This window comes from Pogoniulus pusillus, chromosome 40, assembly GCF_015220805.1.
Source record: "Pogoniulus pusillus isolate bPogPus1 chromosome 40, bPogPus1.pri, whole genome shotgun sequence".
Lineage (NCBI taxonomy): Eukaryota > Metazoa > Chordata > Aves > Piciformes > Lybiidae > Pogoniulus > Pogoniulus pusillus.
The window spans coordinates 6,796,796-6,811,127 of NC_087303.1; the positions used below are offsets into that span (position 1 = coordinate 6,796,796).

The 14,332-nt window shown below is 59.0% G+C and overlaps 2 protein-coding genes across 6 annotated transcripts in view; one reads left to right on the forward strand and one right to left on the reverse strand.

The window, feature by feature from the left end:
• The window catches only part of NMT1 (N-myristoyltransferase 1), a 28,930-nt gene extending 27,779 nt beyond the window's left edge, over positions 1–1,151 (reverse strand). The window contains exon 1 of the mRNA XM_064174705.1: positions 1,024–1,151. Coding sequence (XP_064030775.1) covers positions 1,024–1,151 — 128 coding nt within the window. The remainder of the gene's footprint in view (positions 1–1,023) is intronic.
• A 115-nt stretch (positions 1,152–1,266) lies between these two features.
• DCAKD (dephospho-CoA kinase domain containing) lies at positions 1,267–14,332 on the forward strand. 5 transcript variants are annotated; one of them, XM_064174707.1, is made up of 7 exons: positions 1,267–1,558; positions 2,004–2,118; positions 2,500–2,618; positions 5,724–5,841; positions 9,038–9,241; positions 11,171–11,258; positions 12,496–14,332. In XM_064174707.1, the coding sequence occupies exons 4-7, from the start codon at positions 5,730–5,732 to the stop codon at positions 12,854–12,856; spliced, it is 765 nt and encodes a 254-aa protein (XP_064030777.1). In that variant the 5' UTR covers positions 1,267–1,558; positions 2,004–2,118; positions 2,500–2,618; positions 5,724–5,729; the 3' UTR covers positions 12,857–14,332. The 5 variants fall into 5 exon arrangements, with proteins under 5 accessions (XP_064030777.1, XP_064030780.1, XP_064030776.1 ...); XM_064174708.1 differs by lacking the exon at positions 1,267–1,558 and adding an exon at positions 1,565–1,711; XM_064174710.1 differs by lacking the exon at positions 2,004–2,118 and having other exon boundaries at positions 12,012–14,332.

The following is a 14,332-nucleotide window of genomic DNA, read 5'->3' on the forward strand; positions in this document are numbered from 1 at the left end:
CAGGACATTGGCCCAGAGAGAGCTGCTGATGGAGGCAGAAGAGCTCCTCCAGCCAATGGTCTCCCCATCCCCAGGCTGGTGAGCAGCTGCTGAGGAATGGGGTGTGCAGGAAGATGAGCCCGGGGAAGCTCAGGCACACGAAGCACAAAACCTCTGGAAAGCTCTAGAAGGCTGTGACATGGCACAAGCCACACACCGACGTGCCCTGCTGCATGCAAAGCCAGCAGGAACGAGGAGGAAGCTGCTGCCGGCAGCCGCGGGCACGGCGAGGCAGCTCTGGGCCGTATTAAAGGCAGTGAGTAACGTGGGTGCTACGCCAGGGATTTCAGAGCCTTCCTGCCCGGCTCAGGACCTGCCCGGCCGCGTCTGCTCGCTGCCAGCCTAATCACTGCTTCGCACCACTTCACACCTCCAGCCGCCGTGCTCCTCATACCGCAGCGCTGGCTGAGCCCTGCAGCGCCCTGGGCTGCGTTCTGGGTAACAACAGGATGGGTGTGCAGGCGCCCGGGATTCTCCCAGTGCGCAGTGACAGCTGCGGGAGGGCTCCGGCTCCGGGCAGGAGGATAACGTCGCCAACGATGCCCCCACCCTGGGTGCTACCACGGTGTGGGAGATGCTGGGAAGAGGATGAGGCTTGTGCTGGAGCACCAGGGGAATGTGAGGAGACACACCCTAACGCAACGGGATGAGGAGCTGCAAAGCGGACTCATTTCTGCCCAAAAAAGGCACTCGCGAAGCCGTTCTCGCCGCCCCGCAAAAACCGCTACGCCGTCACCCATCCGCGCCACGGCCGCGCCGAACCCTGCTTAGCTTCGGGACACGCTCCCAGAGCAGGCGTGAATGGGAGCCAGGGGGCCCAGCCCCTCCGCCAGACCGACAGGCAGCTCGCCCAATGGTAGCGCGGGATGCTGCCCAGCAGCCAATCAGGGCGCCCGCGGGGCGGGGCGCCACTCACTTCCCGGCCGCTGCCCTCCTCAATGAGCCCGGCCGCTACCGCCACGGGTGGTTCCGGCCGCCGCTCACCCGCGGTTGGAGCCGCGCTCCGCCTCGTTCTCGCAGTCGCTGCAGTGCTCGTGGTCGTTCTCCTCCGCCGACGGCCGCGGAGGCCTCACCGGTGTCCGTCTCACTGCTGTCTCACTGTCGTCCGCCATCTTGCAGCGGGGCCTCGGCTCTTGCCGCACCCCCACAACAGAGCGCGCCGCGATTGGGCGGGGCCGCGGGGCATGCCGGGACCGGTAGTCTGCGCGAGCACGTGGGGACCGGGCGGCACCGGGACCGGCACTACACTTCCCGGCAGCTTCTGAACCTCCCGGGGCGGGGCTCGGGGCTGGGAGGGCTCTTTCGCACCGGGGCAGCCGGGCAGGAGCCACCCGCCGTGGAGAGGAGCCGCGATCCGGCCCCTCCGCCGCCCATCCCCCGTCCGCACAGCCGCCTGCTGCTCGCTCGAAGGGGCGGGCCGAGCCCTGGGGGGCGCCGCCGATTGGCTGATACGGGGACCCCTCTTTCTGCCAGCCAATAGACGCGCGGGACACTGCGCCGCGGGTGAAGGCGGGAGAGGGTGAGTGGGTGAGGGCAGCGCTGGGGCCGCTGCGGGGCCTCTGCCCTCACACCCCGCGGGCAGCGCCGGGGCGGCTGTCGGGACCTTGCCCGGACTCTGCCCGGCCCCTGCCCGGCCCTCACACCCCGCGGGCAGCTCCCCGGGGCCAGCCTGGTGCGGGCAGCTCCCCGGAGCTCGACGGCCCCACTCTGCCTCCTGGCTGGTCCCGCAGCCCAGCCTGCCTTGCCCGGTCTGACTCCCCCGAGCCCACAGGCCCTGGGGCGCCCCAGGCTTGGGCAGGCTGCGGGTCGGGGGCACCGGGAAAGCACCGTTTGGCAGTCAGGCCCTCCCTGGCAAAGCCTCAGCGCAGGGCACTCGACACGGTGCTGGCTGAAGGGGCCAGAGAGGGGTCCTGGTGCCTTCTTCCCCACAGAACTGATGGAGTGTTTTAAACTTTTCCTTGCAGTTGCAGCCTGCTGAGGTCAAACTCCCTCCCCGTCGGTGCAGCAGGCCCCAGTCCGAGCCAGGAGGGGAGCAGGACGGGGGCTGGGTGTAGCATGACCCTGGAGGATGTGTTCTGGGTCAGTGCTCAGCCCCACTGAGTGGGTGGCTTAAGGCAGGGGGCTTCTGCTGTAGTCAAAACCTGGAGGAGTTGGGACGTGGGGCAAGTTCAGGTACCTCACCTGCTTTTTGAGGTTGCCTTTCCCAGGGCCCCATTCCTCGACACAGGAATAACTCCTTTGAGTTCTCCACCCTGACTCGCCTCTGTGGCTTGCACTGTGGCTTTTGATTTAGTTGGCACAAGCCAAATAGACCAAAAACTGCTGCGTTTGGGGGGAAAGTGGTTCTGGCTCCTTCCTGTAACATCTGCAGGGCCTGGCTGGCCTCTACCCTTGTGTGCAGTTCAAACCCAGGCTCGTTAAATATTTATCCTCAGTACCATGGATCTTGTGTCTGTGCAGGCCCTGTGACAGCAAGAGTGAACTCAGCCCCCTCCTTTGGGCCGTGGTTTCTAGAACAACCCTTTCCAAGTGCTCTTTACCCCTGCAGGGACTCCTGCTGCAGCTGCCTGCTCGCAGAGGTATGTGACACAGGGACAGAAATAGCTGAGGTTTTTTGGGACCAAGTCCCAGCTGAGGCTGGAGGCCAGGGCAGTGGTTTTACTGCAGCTAAACTCTACATGGGCAGGAGGTATTTTAATGTGGGTTTAAATTAAAACAGGAGAGTGGAGCCTCTGCCTCTCCCAGGCAACGCACCGAAGGCCTGATGCTCCCCGTGCAGCGTTAGCCCTCGCAGGCTGTTGCAGAGGGTGGATCAAACCTTGCCGAGAAGGGCAGGATCTTAACCTGCTGCGGCAAACAAACAGCTCCTCCGTTGCACCGAGCCCACCGCAACCCTGGGAAAGGCTCCCCGCGGGGACCTGGGCGCTTGCTTGGCAACGGAGGTTGGTATTTAAGTCAGCCTCCCCGCAAAGCACTGATGTTTATTCTGAGTGCCCTTTCTGATTCCCGGCGAATTCCCGCTCCTCCTCGCTGGCGTTAACCCCATCTGTTCGCCTGGCTCCGGGAAGGGCGGCGCGCACGGGGGTGCTGCGCTGCTGCGGGCGGCTCTCGGCAGCCGCGAAGTGAAGGCGCTCTGCGGCCGCTGCTGCCAGGTGCTGCTGGCTGCTGCTCCAGCTCCTGCTTCCTCCCGCTGCTGAATCGCCTCCAGCTGCCGTAAAACTTAGCCAACCTCCTTCCCCTGCCCCAGACTGCGGGTTTGGGTCCTCTTTACGAGGCCAAACTATGAGGAAATTGTCTTTTGCTTCTAGCACAAAGGAAGCAGCGCTGGGTTTTCACCCGGGCTCAGCTGCCCTGCAGGCCTGTGCTTCTGACAGCCCTGTGGGTGTAGGGCGATGCAGTCCCTGTGCGTGGGGGGATGGTGCAGGCAGCAGGGTGCCTGCTGTGCCTGGTGTCTGCAGGGAGGTGTGACAGGAGAACCAGGTTAGGCAGAGCAAAGGTCACTGAGATCCTTGGGTTTGAGGCTTTGCGGCTCGCAGGGGGAGGAGGTGTGAGCTGTGTCTCATTTCCTCCAGGCAGAAGGAAACCGAGGGGTGTCCACCAGCAGCCTGGCTCCTGGCCAGAACGGTGGAGGCAGTTTCCTCTCATGTGCCAGAGCTAACAGCCACAAGATGGGGCATGGGAGGGTCAGGCTCTTTGCCCTTGAGGGTGGTGTCACCCGGGACAAAGTGACAGCAAAGTCAAGGCCTCTGTCCTTGGGGATTTGTGAGAGTTTGCAACACAAAACTCTGATTGCTCTTGTCTGAGACTGAGGTTAGTCCATGGGAGCTGGAGAAGGTACACTGGGGTCTGTCAAGGGTGAGTGTCAAGAAGGGGCCAGACTCTTGTCAGTGGTGCCCAGTGACAGGACAAGGAGCAGTGGGCGCAAACTGGAGCCCAGGAAGTTCCAGCTCAGCATGAGGAGAAAATTCTGTGGTGTGAGGGTGCTGGAGGCCTGGAGCAGCCTGCCCAGAGAGGCTGTGGAGTCTCCTTCTCTGGAGAGCTTCCAACCCCCTTTGGCCACTGTGATCCTGGGCAAGCTGCTGTGGGTGCCCTGCTTTATTGAGGGTGCTGGACTGAGTGATCTCCAGAGGTCCTTTACAGCCACCATCAGGCTATGATTCTGCATTCCCAGCCTGCTGTGGCCATTGCCTTTTTGGGGTGCAGATATCACCCTGCTCTCAGGGATCCCCACTCCTGGCCACGAGCTGCCTCTGCACTGCTGCACCTTTTGGTTCTGAAAGGCCTCAGGTGGGATTTGAGGGGTTGCAGGGTTTAGAGTGGGGACACATCTGGGTGCAGGATCAGTGAGACAGTTTGTCTGCTCTGGGTCTGCCCTGCCAGCCTCAATGTCATGGGCAAACACAGTTTAGTGCCATGACACAACTTCAGTGCTCAGAGCTGGGATCTGTTGTGTCCATTGGGCTGCTGATGGCTGTGCTGGCTTCCAGCGAGCATGGGCCTGATTTACTGACCTGAGCACTTTGCATCCCCTCTATGTCAGAGGAAGCCTCTCCCTCACACTCTGGCTATAGAGGTCAAGCAGGACTCTTCTCTATGGAGAAGGGCTTGAGGGTGCTGGGGGTGCAAAGCTGGGCATGAGCTGGTACCCAGGGCTAGCCCTGTCCTGGGATGATCCCTAGCAGTGTGGGCAGCAGAGGCAGGGAGGGGATTCTGCCCCTCTACTCTGGTGAACTCCTCTGCAGTGCTGGGGCAGCTCTGGAGTGCTCAGCACAGCACAGACAGGGACCTGCTGCAGCAGGGCCAGAGGAGGCCACAGCAGTGCTGGCAGGGCTGGAAGGGCTCTGCTGTGAGGCCAGGCTGGGAGAGTTGGGCTTGGGCAGGCTGGAGGAGAGAAGGCTGCAGGGAGACTTTCTGGTGGCCTTGGAGTGCTTGAAGGGCCCAGCAGAGAGCTGGGGACAGAGCTGTGAGCAGGAGCTGCTGGGCCAGGCCAAGGGGGGATGGTTGGAAGGTGAGAGAGGAGCTTGAGAGTGGAGAGAAGGGAGAAATGTTTGGCAGTGAGGGTGGGGAGAGCCTGTGCCAGGCTGCCCAGAGAGCTGGGAGCTGCCCATGGCTGGCAGCAGTGCAGGTGAGGTTGGTTGGGGCTGTGAGCAGCCTGCTCTGGGTGGGGATGTCCCTGCTGGCTGTAGGGGTGGGACTGGATGAGCTTTAAAGGTCCCTTCAGATCCAACCCAGTCTGGGATTCTGGGATTCTCTCATTTTCACTCCCTGTGTTTCTCAGGCCAGGCTGAGGTGTTATCCTAAGTCTTCTCTTTTGCTCCTGCTCCTGGGTCCCCTCAACAACCCTGCCAGAGATTTCCCCTGGCTTAGGATGCTGTAGATGAGGCTGTGGCTTGATGAGTGGAGGTACTAAAGGGAGCTGCAGACAAACCAGCTGGAGGAAGTTGGAGCTGGCTCAAGTTGCAGGTTCTAGGGAAGCTTTGTTTTAACCCAGTGCTGTTCCTCAGCCTGCCACACAGGGGTGGGGGGGTCCAAAATCGTGGCGATGTCTTGGTGACACCCCTGAGACTGCCTGCAAACCAGCTCGGAACGGAGCTGCCTGTTCGGGATGAATATTTGATGCGCAGAGTGCGAGCAAACCAGCCCTGCCCTGCTGCCTTCTCCAGCTCTTTTCCTTTCCGTTCCAGAGCAGGATGTTCCTGGTGGGGCTCTCGGGTGGAATCGCCTCGGGGAAGAGCACCGTGGTGGCCGTGCTGCGGGAGCTGGGCTGTGCCGTGATCGATGCCGATGTCATTGCCAGAGAGGGTGAGTTTGGCGGTGCTGAGCCGCTTCCCTCGGTCTCCCCTGACAACTGGGATGGCTGCGGGAAGCGCAGACGGCAGAGGGTGCTCTGGCTACGTCCGAGGAGCTTTTCCCTCCCTTTCCCCAGCCCGTGAGGCTCTGTGGAGCTGCTGATTTGAACTAGGATTTATTAAGAACAATACAAAATTAGAGCCCGTCCTGCTAAACACCGGGAGGAGGGAAACTGGCCCCGAGTTGTCCTCTCCTGGAGTGCATCTTTGAAAGCCACTTCCAAGCATGAATTGTAGATTCGTGGAATGGGTTGGGGTTGGAAGAGACTTCGAAGATCATCCAGTTCAAATCCCCTCCCCCCCCCAACCCTGCCATGGGCGGGGACACCTCCCAGCAGCACAGAGTGCTCAAGGACTCATCCAGCCTGGTCCTTAACACCTCCAGGGAGGTTGTGGAGCACAGAAGCACTGAATGTGATCAAAGATCACATTCAGTGCTTCTGTGCTCCACAACCTCTCTGGGAAACCTGTGTCTGGGTCTCACCACCCTCACCCTGTGCCAGCTTCTTGTCCTGTCTACTACAGACCCTTATCAGAAGTCCTTCCCCACCATATAAATGTGGTTCTGTGTGAAGCAGCTTCCCTCAGCTAAGCTGATGTCCCTGCTGAGCCCCAGGACACCTTCCCATTCCATGGTTAGGTGAGGTGGGATCACTGCCACACCAGAATTTCCCTCTGTGCTGGATGTTGCTTGCTTGGTAACACTGAGAGCTCAGCTCACAGCACGACTTGTGCCTGATCACACTGAAAACGATGTGAGGAGATGGATTGAAGCTGGAAGAGGGGAGATTGAGATTAGAGATGAGGAAGGAATTCTTTAGAGTGAGGGTGAGGAGACAGTGGAACAGGTTGCTCAGGGAGGTTGTGGATGCTTTTCTCTCCCTGGAGGTGTTTGCTGTTCCCAGGTACCATCCTTGGGCTTGGAGGGGAGGAAAGGAGCAGCCTGCAGTACCTGAAGGGGACCTACAAGAAAGCTGGGGAGGGACTTTTGACAAGGGCTGGGAGTGACAGGATGAGGAACAATGGCTTTGAGCTGGGAGAGGGGAGAGTGAGAGTGGAGATGAGAAAGAAATCCTTGAGACTGAGGGTGGGGAGAGGCTGGCACAGGTTGAGGGTGGTGAGACCCAGGCACAGGTTTCCCAGGGAGGTTGTGGAGCACAGAAGCACCCAATGTGATCAAAGATCACATTGGGTGCTTCTGTGCTCCACAACCTCCCTGGAGATGTTCAGGACCAGGCTGGATGAGTCCATGATCACTCAATGCTAGTGAGAGTTGTCCCTGCCCATGGCAGGGGGTTGGAACTGGATGATCTTTGAGGTCCCTTCCAACCCAACCCATTCTGTGACTCCATGAAGAGAGGCTCCAGACAGATCAGAGGGGCTGGGTCTGTGCCGCTGCACACACACCTGCCTCTGCTCCTCCCACTCTGCTCTCCTGGCTGCAGAAGAGACCCAGAAAGCCATCAATCTGTCTCCTCAGCAAGACTTGGAGCAGCCTCTGCTCTCCTTGATAGCCTGCATGATGTGGAGCAGGATGTTAATCCCCTCTGCTCCACCGGGATGAGGAGTGGACCAGTGCCCGCTCCAGCTTTTATCCGCGGGCGGGTTGGGGTCCGCAGAGCAGGGGCAGGCGGTGCCTGAGCTGCACTGTTTGGGGAAGAACTTACCCTGCAGCCACGCAAAGCTGGGATGCTCTCAACATTTTATTGCACTGTAATTCCCCTGGAGGTGTGGAAAATTTGCTGGGGATGCTAAAAGCCCTGAGAGACGATGGCAAAGCACAACAGATACTCGGCGTCGGTTCTCCACCAATCGCTTCCTCTTCCTCCAATTCCTTTCTCGTTGGTGTTTATTTACTGTGTGGATTTCACCCAGCCTGCACCTGCCTCCCTGTGAAATTCCACGGGAGAAAGAAATTGGTCTTAAAGACTTTTATTAGGTTGGTCTGAGGTTACAACCTGTGGCAATATTCCTGGATTTGGGAGAGAAAATTACCTCCAGTCTGTCAGTCTCTGTGGCTGGGCTCAGCTTGCTCTTAATTATGGTTTTATTGCTGCTCCCTTTTTGTTGCTGGATTTTTTTTTTTCTGGTGGCTTTAAAATTCTATGCTCCTGTAACATCAGCTCCTGAAAATATGGATGAGGAACTGATCTGTTGGAAGGTTTCTGTGTTCATTCTCCTCATGAATTTGGTGGCTGAGGTGGAAGACAGTAAAAAAAGAGAGGAGGAAAAAAAAAGACCTTGCAAGCAGCCAGAGCTGCCCTGTAGCAGCCTCTGCTCTGGAGGCTGAATTCACCTTGTGCTGAGGTTTCCAGCTAAAATAAACCCAATGCTGGGCTCAGTCCCTTTAGACTCTCCCTGCTTGACTCCTCACAGAGTCCCAGCATGGGGGGGGGGTGTGTGGAAGGGACCTCTGGAGCTCATCCAGTCCAACCCCCCTGCTCTAGCAGGGCACCCACAGCAGATTGCTCAGGAGCACAATGACCAGGGTGGGTTGGAAGCTCTCCAGAGAAGGAGACTCCACAACCTCTCTGGGCAGCCTGCTCCAGGCCTCCAGCACCCTTGCACCAAAGAAGCTTCTCCTTCTGTTTAGATGGACTCTCCTGGGCTCCAGTTTGTGCCCATTGCCCCTTGCCCTGTCACTGGGTACCACTGAGCAGAGTCTGTGCCCATCCTCTTGCCCCCAGGCTTTTGTTCTTGCTGAGCATTCATCAGATCCCCTCTCAGGCTGCTATTCTCCGGGCCAAAGAGCCCCAGGTCCCTCAGCCTCTCCTCCTCAGATGTTGTCACCCTGCAGGCACTGGGAGTCAGCCTTGTTCCTGCTGCTGCCTTGGCTGGGAGCCCTCAGCTCATCCTCCCTGCTGACCTCTAACCCTGAGCAGCAGCAGCAGCACGCACAGGGGGACCAGGGTTGTGGTGCTGAATTAATGCCTGCAGGATGCTTCGATCTCCCTGGTGCCAGCCCTCAAAGAGACCTTGGGCTGGGGTTTGTGGCAGCAGCAGCACTGGCAGGTGTCTGCTGGGCTGGGGCAGATCTGCTGCCCACCAGGGCCGCTTCATGGGCGAACCTCATCTGGGGCCGATTGCTGTTGCAGCCCCCAACTGTGCTGCAGAACCAGCACTAACCTCTGGCTCTCTGATGTTATCAGTGGTGCAGCCTCACTTCAAGGCCTATCAGCAGATTGTGAGCTCCTTTGGCACTGAGATCCTCCTGGAGAACGGGGAGATAAACCGCGAGGCTCTAGGGAACATCATCTTCTCCCAGCCAGAGAAGCGGCAGCTGCTGAACTCCATCACCCACCCTGAGATCCAGAAGGAGATGCTGAAGCAGATCTTGAAGTACTTTGTGCTAGGTAAGAGGCCTTGTCCCAGCACAGCAGGGTCCTGCTCAGGCAGGAGCTGTCCCCACTTCCTCTGTCTTTGGTCTTAAAGCAGGGAGAGGGACAGGAAGGAGAAAGGGAGTTGCGGTTGAGTGACGGCCTTTGTGCTCTGCCACCGGTGGCCTTTTGCATCAGCCTTTGGAGGATTCATTCCTGCCTTTCATTGCTGCCCTTCAGCACCTTCTTCTTCTATGGTTTAAAGTACATCTGTAGGGCCTCAGAAAAGCATTGTGAGGCCTCTTCTGAGATTACTTGCTGGATAATGTCATACCTGCCTGAAATGGCCAAAGATTCTTCCCTGCCCCCAACCTCCTCGGGCTTCAAGGAAAGCTGAGGAGCCCTTTGAAGCCTCGATAAGGTGAGAAATGGGCTGGCAGCTGTGGTTGCCAAAGCCCCGCGTTCCCCCCTGACAAATCTAACAAATACAGCTGTCAAACTCGCTCTAATCAAACGCCAGATAAGATCACCAGCTGGTTTGGAGGTCTCCGTGTAGACAGAAGGATGTCTTCATAGAGTCAGTCTGGTTTCGTGGGGCTTGTCAGAGCTGAGCCCTGTGACAGCTGAATGGGTCTGTGCCGGCGCTCTGCAGGGGCCGTGCTCTGCTGCGGGGCGAGGAGGAGGAGGAGGAGAAAGCACGGAGGAAGCAACAGGCAGGAAGGCTGGGAGCTGGAGTCTTGAACTCGGGGCTGCCAGCTCGGGAGCGGCTGCTGTCCTGCCCCCGGGCGAGAGCACTGCGTGGCTCCGGCAGGCTGCTTTGTCCTCATTAGTCAGCTTTTAATGATTTGGGATCGCTGGCTCCCGGCTCCGAGGAGCGCTGTGGAAGGGAAGCTCTGATCGATCCAACCCTAGGGCAGCCACAAGTCCTCTGGGCGGAGATGCTGGGAAAATGGTTCCTGCTTGGATGCTGATGTCTTGGCTGAGGCTTTTCTCTGTTTTGCCACGGCCAGCTGGGTTAGGAGGGGGGGAAGTTAGAAAGAAAGGACAGCAGCAGAACTGGAGGTGTCCCCATGGCTGAGGGGACACAGTGAGGAGTGAGTCCTGTCTCAGAGCTTTCCCCTGCCTCTGTCCATTCCCCAGGCTCAGCAGGGTGTATCCCCATGCCCCTCACATCCCTGAGGGCTGGGGCAGTTAGTGCTTGTGAATGTTGGAGGCACGTGGAGAGCCTGGGCTGGGCTGCAGGCTCTGGGAGGACAGTGATGGTGGTTACCAGCTCTGCACGTGGTGATGGTGGTTTTGAACCAAACCTGGCCAGTTCTGGTGAGGTTTCAGGCCCCGGGGCTGTGTCTGGAGGCACCTCTGTGTTTGTGTCCTGCCTGTGAGAGGGCTACAAGGATTTCCTTGGGAAAAGGGGACTGATTAGCCAAAGCTTTCCATGAAGGGGAGAAAACTGAGCTGACAGGCACCAGCTCAGGCAACCACAGCCTGGAGAAGCCTTGGGCAGGAGTGGAGAGTGGACTCTGCAGCGGGCACTGCTGCCCTGGAGAGGCCAGCAACAGCGGCACGGCTGCCGCTCTCGCCAGCCAGGCACAGGAGCTGTTGCTGCAGCTGCTCATTTCAGCTCCTCATTATGTTGCTGCAGCTTCACCTTTGCTCTGAGATCATCCAGGTTAGGGTTTGCTGCTGCTTTTTGGTTTGCTTTTGTGTTTTATTTTGGGTTTGTTGGTTTTTTTGGGGGGGTTATCTTCTGGAAACTCAGAACTAAACCATTTGCTGCGTGAGGGAGGAGGGCAGGCAGGCTCTCCTCTCCTCTTGGCTGTAGCCATGGGGCTGTGGAGCTGTCCTGCTTGCTTTGGCAGAGCAGCTCTGGCCATGCTGGGTGTGCACTATGAGGGGTTTGGGAACCCAAATAATGCTCTTTCCTTATGTATCTTTTTTGGGGGGGTTATGTTGTCATTTCTGCAGGGTACCGCTACGTCATCCTTGACATCCCTCTGCTCTTTGAGACCAACAGGCTCACCAAGTTCATGAAATACACTGTCCTGGTCTACTGGTGAGTGCCACGAGTGCCAGGACACTGCCACCTCTCTTAGGGGCTGTGGGGGGGACTGTCACATCCCTCTCACTCTGGTGAGGATTTCACTGCAGTCCCAGTGCAAAGCTGCATGGGTGTGAGAAGTGCCACTTCTGTTTGCCCTCGTGTAAAGGGGCTTCTGAATGAGGTTACCCCAAAACCTGGCACCACCAACTTACAGCTTGCATGACTCAAAGGTCATCTTGTCCAACCCCCCTGCAGTGAGCAGAGACACCTCCAAGCAGGGCAGGGGGAAAGTTTTTGATGGTGAGGGTGGTTGAGCACTGGAACAGGTTGCCTGGAGAGGTGGTTTGATCTCCAGCCCTGGAGATATTCAAGGTGAGGCTTGACAGGGCCCTGGGCAACCTGATCTAGTCGAAGATGTCCCTGGTGCAGGGACGTTGGACCCTGGATGGTCTTGAGAGGTCTCTTCTAACCCAGGTGATTCTCTGATTCTGGGATCTCGAATAGAGGACAAATCTCACTGCCTTTGGGCCTCCTACAGCCATGGGGCAGGGTTTGGGGCACTGCCCTGCTGTTACAGGCCGTGGCAATGCCATAAGCATGCAGGGGGTCAGCCTTGGCAGCGCCATGAGCGCAGGGTGGCCTGCACTGGGTCCAAAACGAAGCGGGGCACATCCTCCTGCTGCACCTCAGCCTTTGCCCCGTGCCAAGGAGGGCTGGCACAAACCCCCTTTTCCCTTCCCCTCCCGCACCCCTCTGCCCTGGCAGCGACCCGCCGACGCAGCTGGCGCGGCTGATGCGCAGGAACGGGCTGGCGCGGGCGGCGGCCGAGGCTCGCCTGGCTGCCCAGCTGCCGCTGGAGGAGAAGCGCAGGTTGGCAACCTTCGTCATCGACAACTCCGGGGAGCGGGAGGGCACCCGGCGGCAGGTGCTGCGCCTGCACGCCCGCCTGGAGGGCTCCCTGCACTTCCTCTGGGCGCGCCTGGCGGCGGGCGTGCTCCTGGCCGGCCTCCCGGGGCTGGGCTACCTCCTGCTCCGGCGTCTCCTCTCTTAGCTCACCTTTTCTTTTTGTCACGGAAGAGGCCTGAATTTCCAGGTTTGAAAAGGGCAGTGAAAGGCCACCTCTTGTAATGAGCTTTGCCAGCTGAATGCAGACAGCAGGATGAGGCTTCTCCTTGCAGGCTTCCCAAGGTGAACAGCCAGAGGTTTTTTTAATCCAGCACCGCCTCCCCTCTCCTTTCTTCCTGCTCAGTTTCTTCCCCACCAGCTGTGCCTCTGGCATAGAACAGCTCCTGTTGCACGGCTGCAGCTCGTGGAGGGGACAGAGCAGCCCAAAATCTCCCAGCACAGTGGAGGTCCTCCAGAGATCACCCAGACCAACCCCTCTGCTAAAACAGGGCACCCACAGCAGCTTGCCCAGGAGCACAGTGGCTGCGGCAGCTGGAAGCTCTCCACAGAAAGAGACTTCAGAACCTCTCTGGGCAGCCTGCTTCAGGCCTCCAGCACCCTCGAAGTCCAAAAGCATCTCCTGGGTTCCAGTTTGTGCCTTTCCCTGGGCATCACCAACAAGAGTGGCCTCAGCCTCTTGCTTCCCACCTTTTTGCTCTTGCTGAGCACTAAGATTCCCTCTCAGGCTGCTCTTCTCCAGGCTCTCAGGCTTTCCTCCTCACCACTCCAGGCCACTCAGCATCTTTGGAGCCTCTGCTGGACTCTCCAGTAGTTCCCTGTCTCTCTTGCTCTGGGGAGCCCAGAACTGGACCCAGTTCTCAGTAAGGCAGACTACAGTGGGAGGAGAACCTCCCTTGACCTGCTCATACCCTGTTTTATGCACCCCAGGAGACCATTGGCCCCACTGTCCCTCGTGGGTTTCTGTGGAGTGACTTGGGTGAACTTAGGCATGTTAGTGTCTCCCAGGACAATCTCTTCACTGGGGAGTAGGTAGCCTCTCAGGTCCTCTTTCTACTGGCAGCTGGCCTCAGGTTGATCCTCTCCCAGCTACAGCCACTCTGAATTCCAATGTGCAATTCCCCCTTCTGATATAGTGGGAAAGCTGCTCGGGGTGGGGGGAAGGCAGCACCTCAGCTGCCAGGGTTTAGGTGTTCAGCTGGCTGCTCACCCTCCCTCCTGCCCTCTAATCTCTTCCATCATCACCGGCGGTCTGACACAGCCCCGGAGTAGACTCAGACCTGCCTTGTTGAGGCTCATTTAGTGCCGGTAGCTTTCCGAGCCCCGTGGGGGCCAGGCGGGCGCGGGCTGTTCCCGTTTGTTTTAATAAAGCAGGGAGCAGCGGGCGGCTCCCCGCGGCCCCCAGCCTGCCGCCGCCGCTCCTGCCTGCCCCGCTCCAGCTCTTTGCGATGCCGCCGCACGGCCGCGCTCGGTAAAGTTCACGGCGCGCAGGCAGAGCTGCCGAGCGTGCTCCTGCTTCTCCCCAGCCCAGATAAGCTCCCAGGGAGCTCCTTGAAGCATCAGCCCCTGCCATGAGCTTGCTTGGAGGAGGGTGGGGAGGTGCTGGCTTGGCGTTGGCTTTGGGCACACCACAGCATGGGTCTGGCATCCTGGGATGTGACCCTGATCTCCTGTGGTCAGTGCTTACCCGGAGGAGAGCTGTGTCATCTTGCGTCCTGCTGCCACCCCCTGTCGTGGCACTCCGAAAGAGGCAGCTGTTGCCCACCGCCGTGCATGGTGGTCCCTGAGTGCTCCTGGGTTCTTGGGCTACGACTCGCCTGCCTCCTCTCCCGCCTGGCCCTGTTGGCCCAGCAGACTGAGATGCGGCAGAACAAAGCCGTGTCACTGTCCCCAGCACCAGCTTTTAGGGATGAAGACCTTTCCCGGGGTGTTGGTCCTGCCCAGCCAGCTCATGCCTCTCTCTGGTGCTGGGTATCCTTCCCACCCCCTTCCTCTACCCTCCTCTGTGCCCAGCTTTTTGCTCTGGGGTTCCCATTCCTTACTTTGGGGTCCCTGAGAGAGCATCCCCAAGCTGGGACACCCATCCTGCATACCCTAAAGTCTCAGGTCGTGCAGGGGGGAGCCATACCGAAGCAATACCCACCCCTCCCCCGCCTCCCCCAGCCCCCTCCCGCCCCCTCCCC